Genomic DNA, 14,593 nt, shown 5'->3' on the forward strand with positions numbered 1-14,593 from the left:
TTATTTATTTCATCATGTTTATGTAGTGTATATTGGAGGTAGTGATCCTTTGAGAGCTGGATGCAATTTTCATTTTAATGTATGCCAATTCGTGTACATTCTAAAGTGACCATAAAGTTAGTCTAAGTATTTATATTACATTTATATGGGGCTTCCCCATTCTTTATAAAAACGTCAATGTACGAGAAGGGGAGGAGGAGGAAGAAAGTGCTGCTACTCAAAAGTGCACTTTTTTTTCTCAAGGCATTTGGTTTAATTTTCATTGATTTCTTAGATTGACATCCCGTCTTTTCTCCACGTGTCTGAGGAGGCTTTTGTAAATATTTCCATGAATTTTACCCTCGCAACAGCACTGTGAGGTAGGCAGAGTTGAACGACAATGGCAGGGGGAATCTGAATGTGAAGTTTTCCATCAAATTCAGCACCTTCATCATTGGCACCTTAACTGGCCTACTTGTCTGTGATCCATTTACAGCTCCTCCGCCCACTTTGTTGTTGTTACAGATCTAAAAATGGTTTATGCCATATAAAAGTTACTGACCTTTAGATTTGCATGATACTGTTCTTAATTATTCATTAGCATGCTGGTATTGTTATTGTTAACCTTCCTAACTTCTTGCATCTATTTTGTCTGAGTTTTATCAATAATATTAGGCACATCCTGAAGAAACTAGAACTTCTGAACTTTCATTTTTAACAGAAAAGGAAGAACGTTTCCTAGCTTTTAAATAGTGCATTATTTTATTCATTCAGACATTTTTTTTTACAAAAGCACAGGAATATATCACTCAATTATTATTAATTTTTTGCGCTATTAGTTTAACTAACCAATTTGGAAACTGGGTTAGTTAAAGGTGAAATGTAATGAGATACTCTGGATAGGCTTGGATGTCGTTGAAAATTACAAAAAGGGTGGGTTTTGTCAGGTGATCAGTTACACTGTCATATAGATCCGTTGGATTGGTCCCACTTTTTTGATGCGGGACGAGTAATCCTTTTGATCCCACACAATATTCTCCCACAAGCACTCTGGCAAGGTACATGTGTTTTATCCCAGATGCATCTGGTTTCGAATAGGTATCATGGGCAGAGTAGCAGGCATTTACGGCAAAGTAAGTTCCATTTCCGTAACAGGCAGCTGTAGAGGAAGAAAAGATGTAAAGAGTGAGCAACAACCAGCGTTTATATCTTTTCACTCTTTAAGGCACTTTGCCCAATAACACATCGGTCAGATCAAACTCAACTCTCAGTAGAAAAAAACTTTCCGAGTACAAATAGTCCTCAGGTTACAGTGGCAAGTGAGACTAGGATAGCTATGCTTAAGCGATGTGATAGTAAAGAATGACATCACAAGACCAGATCAATGAGTGACAGCAATCCCTGCAGGAAGAGGCAGGACTCTCAGAAAAGGAAAGGAAGGAGGGTACACAGGTTGTGGGGGAGTGGGAGCAGAGGCTTCACGACTGTGGACAGGTTGGCAAGGGCTACTGGCATATGGGCAAGCTACCGCAGGTATGTCTACAAAAGTGCAGGCTTCTGGAGGATGTGTGTCATAGTAGGAGAGAAGGCAGTGGGAGCAATTTAGTGGGGTTCCTTGCAACCTTGCCTGCTAGTCTCCCCACTGACTTTATTCATGGGAAGCCAGCAGGGAAAGTTGCAAATGGTGATGATGTGATGCCCCTTGCTACAGTCCTCATAATCACAATCTGGGCACCTAAGTGCCTCTGCTCATGGGACCACAGGGCCACTGCAGTGATGGAATAGTTGAGGACCCCTCAGTGCCACCATAACTTTGAATGATTGCTGAACAAATGGACATAAGCCAAGATTATCTGCAATAAAATAAATCATTCATCTTTAGCATTACCGCCGTGGTAATACAGTGGTTAAGACTCAGTATTGTGGGCTAATTCGGCTGACTGTCGACTGCCAGCAATTGGGCAGTTCGAGTCTCACCGGCTCAGGATTGACTCAGCCTTCCATCCTTCCGAGGTCAGTAAAAGGAGGACCCAGATTGTTGGGGGCAATATGCAGACACGGTTAAAAAAAACAGCTTAGAGAGGGCTGTAAAGCACTGGGAAGCAGTATATAAGTCCTATGTGCTATTGTTAAGTGCTATTACCTTCCATTCGCTCCTCCCTTTAAACTTGATCTGAGCACCTGACTTTTCCACCATGAATGAATAATTACCAATTGCTTACCAAGTGTAAGATTCACTTAACAACCAAAGTGATTCATTTAACAAATGTGGCAAAAAAGGTTGTAACTCACTGTTTTGCTTAGCAATGAAAAATCTGGGCTTAATAATTGGCATGAGAAATGGAGGGGAATAAGAATGGGGAAAAAGGGAATTAAGAGAAAGGATCAGAAAATAAAGAGAAACAGGAAGCAAACAAGGATGAAAAGAAATTACATTGTTCAAAGAGCGAGAGATAATGGGTGGAAAAAAAAAAGGATAGGGAAGGAGATTCCACAAGGTAATATATTGTGATACACTGCTCAAAAAAAATAAAGGGAACACTTAAACCAGGGGTCCCCAACCACCGGGCCGCGGACCGGTACCGGGCCGTGGAGCACTCTTTACCGGGCCGCAAAGAAAAATTTTTTTAAAAATGGCGGCTTTCCTTCGCCGTGAATGCTGCTGGGATCGGGGATCAAGGACACAAATGAAAGAAGGGGAGGGAGGAAGCAACGAAGCCTGTCCTGCTCTCTGGCTCAGCTCTCTCAGTCGCTTTCTCGCTCCTCCACCAGCCCAGGAAGAAACTGCTTCAAAGAAGCCGGGAGCTTTTCTGTCGCCGCAGCTTCCCCGAGCGCCCATTTCACCCCACCCCACCCGCCCGCCCGCTCGGCGGTTCAATCCACAGTGCTCCGTTCTGCCTGCCTGCCTGTCTGGTTGTTTGGGAGCAGCTTCGAATAAGAACTATTCGCCTCTTTTTATCAGCCGAAGCTGCTCCGAAACGAAGAAGGCAGGCAGGCAGGCAGAACGGAGCACTGTGGATTGAACTGCTGAGCGGGCGGGCGGGCGGGGTGGGGTGAAACGGGCGCCGGGAAGCTGTGGCGACAGGAAAAGCCACCCCACCCCCACCCCGGCTTCTTTGAAGCAGTTTCTTCCTGGGCTGCTGTAGGAGCGATAGAGTGACTGAGAGAGGAACAGGCAAACACCTGAGGGAGGGAGGGAGGGAGACACCTGAGGGATGGGGCTGAGGGAGGCAGGACCAAGGCGCTCCCTGAACTTGGTGGTTTGCTGGCAGACATTTTATTACCCGACTAGGTAACATCAGATGTTACCTAGTCAGGTAATGAAACGTCTGCAAGCAAACTACCAAAGTCGGATTCTCTCTCCTTCCCCCGGTCCTTGAAAAAATGTTTCTGCTTGAAACCGGTCCCTGGTACAAAAAGGTTGGGGACCACTGACTTAAACAACACAATGTAACTCCAAGTCAAACACACTTCTGTGAAATCAAACTGTCCTCTTAGGTAGCAACACTGGTTGACAATCAATGTCACATGCTGTTGTGCAAATGGAATAGACAACAGGTGGAAAGCAGAGGCAGTTAGCAAGACATCCCCAATAAAGCAGATGGTGACCACAGATCACTTCTCAGTTCCTATGCTTTCTGGCTGATGGTTTGGTCACTTTTGAATGCTGGTGGTGCTTTTACTCTAGTGGTAGCATGAGACGGAGTCTACAACCCACACAAATGGCTCAGGTAGTGCAACTCATCCAGGATGGCACATCAATGCGAGCTGTGGCAAGAAGGTTTGCTGTGTCTGTCAGCGTAGTGTCCAGAGCATGGAGGCACTACCAGGAGACAGGCCAGTACATCAGGAGACGTGGAGGAGGCTGTAGGAGGGCAACAACCAAGCATCAGGACTGCTACCTCCACCTTTGTGCAAGGAGGGACAGGAGGAGCACTGCCAGAGCCCTGCAAAATGACCTCCAGCAGGCCACAAATGTGCATGTGTCTGCTCAAATGGTCAGAAACAGACTCCATGAGGGTAGTATGAGGGCCCGACGTCCACAGGTGGGGGTTGTGCTTACAGCCCAACACCGTGCAGGACGCTTGCCATTTGCCAGAGAACACCAAGATTGGCAAATTCACCACTGGCGCCCCATGCTCTTCACAGATGAAAGCAGGTTCACACTGAGCACATGTGACAAATGTGACAAGGTCTGGAGATGCCATGGGGAACGTTCTGCTACCTGCAACATCCTCCAGCATGACCGGTTTGGCAGTGGGTCAGTAATGGTGTGGGGCAGCATTTCTTTAGGGAGCCACATAGCCCTCCATGTACTCGCCAGAGGTAACCTGATTGCCATTAGGTACCGAGATGAGATCCTCAGACCCCTTGTGAGACCATATGCTGGTGCGCTTGGCCCTGGGTTCCTCCTAATGCAAGACAATGCTAGACCACATGTGGCTGGAGTGTGTCAGCAGTTCCTGCAAGACGAAAGCATTGATGCTATGGACTGGCCCGCCCGTTCCCCAGACCTGAATCCAATTGAGTACATCTGGGACATCATGTCTCGCTCCATCCACCAACGCCACGTTGTACCACAGACTGTCCAGGAGTTGGCAGATGCTTTGTCCAGGTGTGGGAGATCCCTCAGGAGACCATCAGCCACCTCATCAGGAGCATGCCCAGGCATTTTAAGGAGGTCATACAGGCACGTGGAGGCCACACACACTACTGAGCCTCATTTTGACTTGTTTTAAGGACATTACATCAGAGTTGGATCAGCCTGTAGTGTTTTTTTCCACTTTAATTTTGAGTGTAACTCCAAATCCAGACCTCCATGAGTTGCTAAATTTGATTTCCATTGACAATTTTTGTGTGATTTTATTGTCAGCACATTCAACTATGTAATGAACAAAGTATTTAATAAGAATATTTTATTCATTCAGATCTAGGATGTCTTGTTTTTGTGTTCCCTTTATTTTTTTGAGCAGTGTATATAAGTACTTAAAATAGATAAGTATGTAACTGATATGGTTTTTTTCCCCTTAGTTTCTCTTTCTTCTCCTCTCTTTCTATTAAAGGATTATCGCTACATTAGACATGGAACTTAATGAAATAAATATGGAATTGGGAATTTATAATAAGAATATTATATATTAATTGATGATTAGTGATGTATAAGGGGAAAATATTGAAATAAGAGTTGCTATAATTAATTGATTAGATTAACACTTATGTCATTTATAGATGATTTATAAGGGGATTGAGAAAAATATAATGCGGAATCTGACAAAAATATATTTGTGTTATATAGTAAATAGGGAGACTGGTATTAAGGTAGAATTAAGGTAGCTAGCTCAAATTATTAACCAGAGGGGACAATTTTGAATTAATAAAATGAGAATGATAAAATTGCAAATGTGACAGAAAAAGGTAACATGGGAACTGAACATAGAAAAGAGATGAGAATTTTAGATAATATTGTAAAATAAGATATGAGAATATACTAAGGAAAATGAAATAAGTTATAACATGAATTGGATAAGTTTAATATTTAATACTAATAAGGATAATGTGATATGAAATTGAATAAATAAAATGAATAGATAATGTTTGTATTGAGATGTGAAACTGGGAACCATACTGCTTGCCAAATGAGAATTTTTTTACTGTAAAAACAAAAACAAAATTGGGGAGGAAATTGAATAATGAAACTACTAGGTATGTTTAACTGATATGAGGGCTGGCATTAGGAGAGAGTATTGAAATGTTGAAAATGAGCAATGAAGGATTATGATTTACGATTTCGGCGATAAGCGCACCAGGGATAAGACCCCCCACCACCACGCCCAGAAACCCGGGCTGCAGCGGCAGGGCAGAGGCAGGGCGAAGGGGGCCAGCCCGGGCGGAGCGAGGCAGCGGGAGACGGCCGCGGGACCAGGACCAGAGGCGCCTTGCCCACCACCGAAAGGGCGGAGACACCCCCACTTGGGCGGGCACGCCTAACGGTAATGTGAATATGTGTACTAAGAGATATGATTGGTATTAAGTTGGCCTATACTAAAATGTATGATATATTGATGCCGCATATGTGTAGATTGAAATAAAAAAACTTGATTAAAAAAAATCTGGGCTCAATTATGCTCGTTAGATGGAGGTCTGCCTGTAATTACAAAGTTAGGAGTTCTGGGCTAGGATATAGGTTTTCCTGCATGTGGAAAGCATATTCTACTCATTCCACCTGCCTGGACTACATCTAACTAGAGATCATCAGCTCCTCAAGAGCCATATGATAGTTCCATGGGAATTTCTTTCTTCTATCTTTAGTGTCTAGACATTTGACTCACTAGTGACCAAGTCACGAGGTGATGTACTGGACTCCTGCCAGAATGTAAAGCAAGCACATTTTTCTTCCAGATTTCTCCAAGGACAGCAAAGGCTTCAGGAGGGAAATTTTTCGTTCTCCCCACACTATCCCCGGAGGTATACAAATTATGCTGTGATGTAATGTGGCTTGATTAGATTTGGCTTAGCACCTTGCTGCAATGCTCTATAAATCATGGTTACAGCTTAGCATACAACTCCAGATGACTGAACCTGAGGAAACCTTTTAAACCAAACGGGGCTTAGGACAAATTGTGAAACAGCTGCTACCACGAACCAGCCTTACAAGCACAATTTACCATGCAATCCAGCGTAACTCCTGTTAAAGCCAGTGCTGTTTATGTGGGTTACTGATGTAATGTCTGTTCCATGGAAAAGGAGCCTCTCATTATTGATGCTGCCGTTCTTAGCATCCATCTCCTGCTTTTTAATTTGGTATGCCTTCATTTGGTAGGGATTTTGTATCCTCTCAATCTGCAAATGAAAAGAGAGCAAAAATTAGTAAGAAGCCACGTCCTTAAATTAAAAAAAAAAAAGAATCAATTTAGATCTTTGGAGAATAAGAGTTCAAGCAGAGGTACTTTTCTTTACTAAAATAAATTAAATAAGAAGTTGAAACCAACCAATACAGGTTTTTTTTTTTTCATCATAATTGCTATTAAAGGGCAACAGCTGTAGCATCACCCATTCTTCTAGTCCTATCTTGATCACTGTGGTTCCTGCATAAATTGTGGTGTCAGAAATGCCCCAATTCAGTGAGCCTGACTAACACTAATTCTTTAAGCAGCCCCTTCTAGATCATTCAGAAGTATGCTACTAATAAATATCAGAAAGATTCTCACAGAGGAGACAGACTGATTTTCTCAGATTGCGAAAGAAAGCTGACTTCAATGAAGCATTCAAATTACTTCCTAACATCAATCTGTTTGCCAGGGAAAGGCTGTGTACTTCAATGATGGAGCTGCTTTTGCAGAAGTTTAGTTTGCTTTGGTTTACTTTATTGTCATTGCACCTCGTACCACGAAATTAAATACCGTCTTCCGTGTACATTGTGACCATGGAAATAAATACAAACACACATCCTTCACATTCTATGCACTGAATTGAAAACCCCTAATATTGCATTAATGTTGCACTATACCATAGAATTCAATAGAGTTACTGCCCTGGGATAGAAACTGTTTTTCAGCCTGTTTGTCCTTGTTTTTATTATCCTGTATAAGCCAAGGGTGGAAGTCTACCTAACAAGAATGGTCACTACATTTAGCAATCCCTTCAGCCAAGGACAGTATGGAAATATATTTTCTGAGATCTTTTCTAGATCTGTGCAGCAACCTGGATTTGAGGAGCGTAAGACATCTGGAACGTACGTGAATATGCCATGCATGCGTTTTGCCCATCGAATCCAATTCTCCACACAGCCCTTCTCTCTTCTAGTACAGGTAGTCCTTGACTTATGACCACCGAGCCCCAAATTTATGTTCCTAGGTGAGACATTTGTTAAGTGCGTTTTGCCCCATTTTACGAGCTTTCTTGCCTTCATTGTTAAGCGAATCACCACCGTTGTTCAGTTAGTAACACGGTGGTTACGTGAATCTGGCTTCCCCATAGGCTTTGCTTGTCAGCAGGTCGCAAAAGGGGATCACAAACTGAGACGCTGCAACCATCATAAATATGAGTCAGTTGCCAAGTGTCTGAATTCATGGGGATGCTGCAATGATCATGAGAAAAATGATCCTAAATCACTTTTCCCAGGGCTATTGTAACTTTGAGTAGTCACGAAACAAATCATTGTTAAGTCGAGGACTACCTGAAATTATCCTAGACTGCCCTACTCTAAGATCACAGCGTAATAAAAAGAATTGACTTCTCTTACTTGGCCAATTTAATAAGACATTTCCCTCTGAGTGCAATATGACAATTTACACTACAGTAAAAGGGACAGTAGAAAACGAAGTTTTTCTAAGGGGTCTTCAAACTTGGCAGCTTTTAAGACTTGTGGAGTTCAACTCCCAGAATTCCTTCTCCACTTAAACCCTAACTTTAAATATCCCAAAGGTGCTTTTTCAAGAGGCAACTGGATTTTCCGGTTTTTCTTTGAAGATGTTTCACTTCTCATCCAAGAAACTTCTTCAGCTGAAGAGAAGATCTGAGGAAGCTTCTGGGATGAGAAGCGAAACGTCTTCAAAGAAAAACCAGAAAGTCCAGTTGCCTCTTGAAAAAGCACCTTTGGGACATTTAATGTTAGTGTTTAATGAATAGATGGCATCAACTTCTTTTGGGGAGGGGGGAGGAGATAAGGCTTTACTTGCCACCCAAAGCAGCAGAACAAAAGATTTGAGGTATTTGTTGTTGCTGTTGTTGCTTTACCTTTTGAATGGTATATTCCTTGCATGTTAGGTTAAACATATCCTGGACTTTTTTATATTCCGTCATTTCTGGTTTCAGCTCCACCACTTTAAGGCGCATCGTTTCCTCCATGGCATCCCACTCCTCAGGAATTGCGGTTGTCAGATTATCTTTGCAAATGAATAGGAGACAATTCCATAAGCGTTTACAAATTGCAGCTTCCCAATTCTGATTTTTAAGTACAGAAATTAGGCCAAATATAAAAAACGGCGTTAACATCTCTTACAACTTGGATTACAACATGACATCCAGTTTGAGGAGGTGGGCGGTCGAAAACAGGAGCAAATTATCTATTGAGTCTAGGCAAAAAGGAATTGGCCTAATTCAGGGGTCCCCAAACTTGGCAACTTTAAGACTTGTGGACTTTAACTCCCAGAATTCTGGGAGTTGAAGTCCACAAGTCTTAAAGTTGCCAAGTTTGGAGACCTCTGGCCTAATTCAATAGTGCTGCTGCTGACTTGATTCCCCTCTGCCTAACAGTGCTGACCTTACTCTCAAACGCAGCATAGAGAAGCTCAAGACACCTAATCATGATTCTACAAGCCATGTCTAAATGGATACCAAGAACTATGTCTGGTTCCAGGCATCAATGCCCTCTGACAAGATGGTACAATATTGTATGACCTGTTTGTCATTTGCCTGTTCACAGATGGGCGGGACAGTGGATCAAGTAAAAATAGTGTATTACCTGCATTATATCTGGCATTAAAATACAGCAAAGGGTAGCTATTTCAAGCTGAAGCAAAACAAACAAACAAACAAATTGGGCAATGATCTTTAAAGGGTGTCTAGTGAAAGCCACCTCATCCCAGCAGGGAAAGATCTCATTTAAGGAGGAAGCACCATCAGTTTCCTGCCTTTGAAACTCAAATACAGGCAGTTATATCAAACAAGAGTAGGCATGTCTCAAACACCAGCATGGATTATACCAAAATAAGCTATGAGAATGAGCAATTTTATTTAAAATATGCAGGACTTTTGGCTGCTTTTATGTAGGTATTATTATAATATATACTTTTTGTTCCTTTATTTTGTCTTGAAACTATTTATCATTCTTCCCTAACATGTTGGTCTTCAACATCCATCAACATGCAGTAGGGAGGAAGAATTCCAAACACAACCATGATGGCAACCTTTGATGATGTCTCCATCTCCAAAAGGGAGAAAGTGTTGACATTTAGCAGGGGTGTTCAGGGGGTTCCAGGTCACTACAAGATATTTACCTGGAGCCTTTGACTACCTCTGCCGTACAGTGACAGAATTTGGATACCAGCAGGCAGCCAATTTGATGTAGTGGAGAGGAACTAAATTCAAGGGATAAGGAGACATGTAATTGGAGGGTGAAAGAGAGGAGGAGGAAAGAAAAGAAAGAAAGAAAAAGAAAGGGAAAGAGGGAAAAAGAGATAGAAAGAAAAAAGAGAAAAGAAAGAAAGAGAGAGAAAGAAAGAGCTTCTTGGATGAGAAGCGAAGCATTTTCAAGGAAGAAACCAAGAAAGTCCAGTTGCTTTTTGGAAAAGCACTTTCAGGACAACCATGACCCAGATGATTGAGAATCTTCAATGAAGAAGGGAGGGAGGATACAGAATGCAGTCATAAATGTTGACCAAGGTATAGAACACACCTTCTACTTTTTCAACACGCCGAAGGGCAATGCACATTCCCTGGTCATCGACAGCCTGCATTTTACTAGGGTCCACTTTGTAACACCTGTTGTTTATGGTCAGCTCATGCAGCCTCTGATGTTGTGCTGCAGCTTCTATCTGCATATTGGTCAGACTGTCAAAAGATTTATATTGCCCATTGTCTTCATACCGCCACAAAACAAGGTTTGTCAGAAGATCTGCCTTGGATTTTTCTTCTCTGTCCTCTCGGATCCTTCTCATCATCATCTGTATTTCTGTACTGGCGTGCAAGACATCTTTAGTTATCCCGCAAATGCAAAGCGAGGGAAGAGAAGCTTCATTATCTAGTTTAATGGCAATGTGCAACTTTTTCTGGAGTTCCTCCAGGTTTTTATATTCGCTTTCTCCAAAGTTTGAGATCAATTCGTCCGAGATAATATATTCATTCTGGGACTCTAAAATCAGGCTCTTAATCCACACCGCTGCACTTTCCACATTTTTCTGGTGGTCACCGCAAATCTGAAAAATGGCTGGCTCAACCGTTCTCTCGAAAAATAAGGCAGGTTTTAATTCCACAGCAGGTTTTTTGGTGGTAAAGAATTCTGTAACAAATCAACAAAGTCAAGGATTCAGTGCTTCTAACTAATGTGACTGCCAGCCAAATATTTAAGACCCAAACGGAAGACATTTTCTTACCTGCTACTTTTGAGAAAAAGGATTTCGGTGTACGCATCTCACCACCAGATTTACTAGCCATGACACCTTTTCTCTGCATGCTCTCATAAAATATGTCTAGTAGATGCGGCTGGAAAATGATTATTTTAATTTCTCTCACCCCGGGGGCTGATGTTGTACTTGCATAGTCTAGTATAGCATCAATCATGCTATCAGCTACCCTAACTGGATCACGTTTTGCAATTCCTGCGGGGTGAATAAAAAGTGCATGTTTCAACCAACTCTTTTATTTTACTGGTCAGTACTAAACCCCACCTTTCTTTGCAAAGGGAAAATTCTTCTAATATTGTACAATATCATGGAAATGTCAGCTAAAAATGGTTAATTATTCAGAAATTTGGGAGAATCGCAATCCAAAAATGTCTGACTAAGGAAACAAGAGATTCTTCCAGATGATCACAAGTCTTAAAAAAGTATTGTTACTCTTTCCTGACAAGGTCTTGCCTTTAACCCAACATACCCAACACATTCCCTTGACATTGTTATTGTTTTAACCATTTAGTCATTTAGTCAACTCTTAGTGACTTCAAAATCAAGCACTCTCCATGCTACCCTGTCAAACACAATTTCTTTCAATTGTTGGTCAACTTTGTATCAGATCTGATATTATCAAGCCAGCGTGTTCTCTGCTTGCCTCTTCTTCTTGTTCCACTAACCATTCCTAGCATTGTTGCCTTCTCCAATGAATTTACACGCATGATGTGGCCAAAGTAGATCAAAAGTAGTCTTATGGTTTTAGCTTCCAGTGATGTGTCTGGTTTTATATGACTTAACACCTCTCTGTTAGTTACTCTGACTGTCCAAGACACTTCCCTTGATATAACCACCAACTATTGGCCTGCAACTTAGTTTTGAGTCCCACTCAATTTTCTAAATAGATTGAGGGGCCCAAATTTAAATTAGTTTTCAGCGGCCAAAACCCCAGCTCACATATAAACTTAATATCCACAGTGATGCTATTTAGGATTATGATGCAACATGAGGTGAGCCTACAACATTATTACTAGAACTTTTATTATGGCCCTTTCTGCTTATACAATTTTTCACAAGGCAATACAGACCTGTCCCAATTGCTGGAAACACAACAGATGTAAACTGCCTCTGCTCGCATTCCATGAGTGTTTGAGAGACTTGATTTTTGATATCATCGCTGTGCACAAGATGGATTATATTTTTACAAGGCAGATTTCCTCCTTGAGTGCATATGAGGTTATTGTGTGGCTGGGAAGCTGAATGAAAACAAAAGTCAGCTAGGAATCAAGCCAGGAATCAACAGGAATACAATTTCCATATATGAGAACAGCTGGATTATATATTGCAACAAACGTACAAATTAGTTTGCTTTTGGCTGAAAACGAAGAATAAACCCCAAAACTATGGGTTTATGGTTAGCAAGTATCAGCCAGAACAGTATGACTAGTTCAACAAATGGCAGTTCAAACCAAGTGTGGTTTAGTCAATAGGTGGGGTCAGCTTATGCTTCCTTTGTTATCTGCATAATCCATATCTGCAATTTCATTTTATTCTATTTACTGCAAATACACATTTTAAGTTAATACAGTTCTAGGCAAATGTGATTGATATGAAACATTGTTCACAATGTTAATAACAATGTACAAACAATCCAATGTATTTGACTTTCCACAACTGTTTTAGAAGTATCTTGAAATTGATAAACAACCGATTAAGCCATAAAATCCTACTAAAAACATTGTTCCTTACCCAGATCATTACATTCTTTCACCACTTGTGGACCAGCACCTTGCATAATTGCTTTGGAAACACCTTTTAAATAAATAAAGTCAGTTTGAGCAGATGAGATAAAACATGCCTGGTCATATTTAAAGCTTACACTGAACAGAACCATCATTTCAACATGTGAAGCTCTGACTCCATCTTTTTTCTCGAAGGCAAGGACAACCTTTTTAAGTTCAGAGCCCAGAAAGACCCAAACATTAATTCCATTTATAGGGTTGGGAAGAAAGAGCCCCATTGATGATAATCATACAGAAAAAGGGGAGAGAGTTTAATGAGGCCTGAACCAATTTCAAAACTCACAGGATTCAAAATGGAGGCTTTATGGTGAATTGCTCCTGAAGACCTCCTGTTGGCATAGAGGAAACCCTCTCCTTCAGAGATAATAAAGGAACATATGGATTCTTTGTCCATTGCTAATTATTTTGTGACTTTCTCTTAAAGTTTGCTTCTTTCTTTGTGCAGGAGAGATAAGGAGGAATCTGGCTCTCAGGAGTGGAAGGGATCTATCCTGGCCTCAAGAAACAGGATGCAAATGGTCAGCATACAAGCTTCTCTATGAGAAGCCAGATCCTGAAATATCAAGACTTCATGTAGACAAAAGAAAACAGTTCTTCACATACTGCGTAATTCACCTATGGACTTTTATTACTCCATGAGGTAATGATGGCTACTAATCTGGATAGAGGTTAACAAAGAATGGTTACACCTCAGGGGAACAGCTTTATCTGGGCTATTAATCTTGCAATTCAGTGATACCTCCACCTTGCCTCCAAATATTGCTACAGGAAGGGTTATGTGTAAATATTGGGGCGAAATGAGCCTTGACATAATTCAGCATGGCTGTTCCTATAAATGATAGTTCCCCACCTTTAAAGTACCTGCATCACTTATTACCTTCACTAATAATGCAGCTGAAATAAGAAAAAAGGCTACCACTTGGTTAACTATAGTATCAGGGACCAGAATTTCCATCACTAAGCAATGGGAGCAGTGGTGCGATTCAATCAGTGTGTTCTACATTTTAAAAAGCCCATTTTCAACTCCATTACTTACCTTCTACTGCAGCCCCTGGGACTAGAACCGCTGACGCGTGGTAAACTGCTCTGTTGCGCGAATCAGCTGTGCTTAAAATCCAGGCAATAAAGCACAGGAAAGAGCAGGGGCGGGTAGGCAGGGCCAAATGCTCACTGGAACTACCGGTTCGAACCGGTAGAATCTCACACCTGAATGGGGATCCTAACATGCAACATCCTCTGACCGCATCCCGGCATTCCCTGTTACCATTGTTAAGCCAGGATCACAGGCCGTTAAGCAAGTCCCAGCCAGCTTGCAAGCAGGTGTGTTGCTGCTGAGCAGGTGGAGGGTGTGCTGGAGGTCCACCTGAATGTGGAAGGGCCAGTGGTGGCTGCTGCCAGAAAGGAGGTGGTGTTAAGTGACCTACAAGCATGACTTATGACCTTCCCTGCCAGCTTTCCCATTGGCTTTGATTATAGGAAGTTGGCAGGGAAGATTGCAAATGGCAGTCGTGATCGAGGAATGTTCTAACCATGGTAAAAGTGAGCCAGCTGTTGAGTGTCCAGATTGTGATCATGGGGTTGCAGGAATACTGAGATGGCTGGAACTCCATGGACTGGTCCTAAGTACTCATTCAGTGCCCCCACTCCGAATGGTTGTTGAACGAGTGGTCATTGAATGAGGACTACCCGTACAACCATACTAAGTCC

The 14,593-nt window shown here is 41.9% G+C and overlaps 1 protein-coding gene across 1 annotated transcript in view; it reads right to left on the reverse strand.

The window, feature by feature from the left end:
• Positions 1 to 718: 718 nt before the first annotated feature.
• PARP14 (poly(ADP-ribose) polymerase family member 14) overlaps positions 719 to 14,593 on the reverse strand; it is a 45,626-nt gene continuing 31,751 nt past the window's right edge. Inside the window, exons 12-18 of the mRNA XM_026665425.2 lie at positions 12,834 to 12,896; positions 12,173 to 12,340; positions 11,073 to 11,297; positions 10,376 to 10,978; positions 8,716 to 8,864; positions 6,645 to 6,819; positions 719 to 1,138 (exon numbers count right to left, since the gene is read on the reverse strand). Coding sequence (XP_026521210.2) covers positions 849 to 1,138; positions 6,645 to 6,819; positions 8,716 to 8,864; positions 10,376 to 10,978; positions 11,073 to 11,297; positions 12,173 to 12,340; positions 12,834 to 12,896 — 1,673 coding nt within the window. The 3' untranslated portion in view covers positions 719 to 848. The remainder of the gene's footprint in view (positions 1,139 to 6,644; positions 6,820 to 8,715; positions 8,865 to 10,375; positions 10,979 to 11,072; positions 11,298 to 12,172; positions 12,341 to 12,833; positions 12,897 to 14,593) is intronic.

This window comes from Notechis scutatus, chromosome 1, assembly GCF_049901735.1.
Source record: "Notechis scutatus isolate UNSWTSFEM ecotype Mainland chromosome 1, rNotScu1.2, whole genome shotgun sequence".
Taxonomy (NCBI): Eukaryota; Metazoa; Chordata; class Lepidosauria; order Squamata; family Elapidae; genus Notechis; species Notechis scutatus.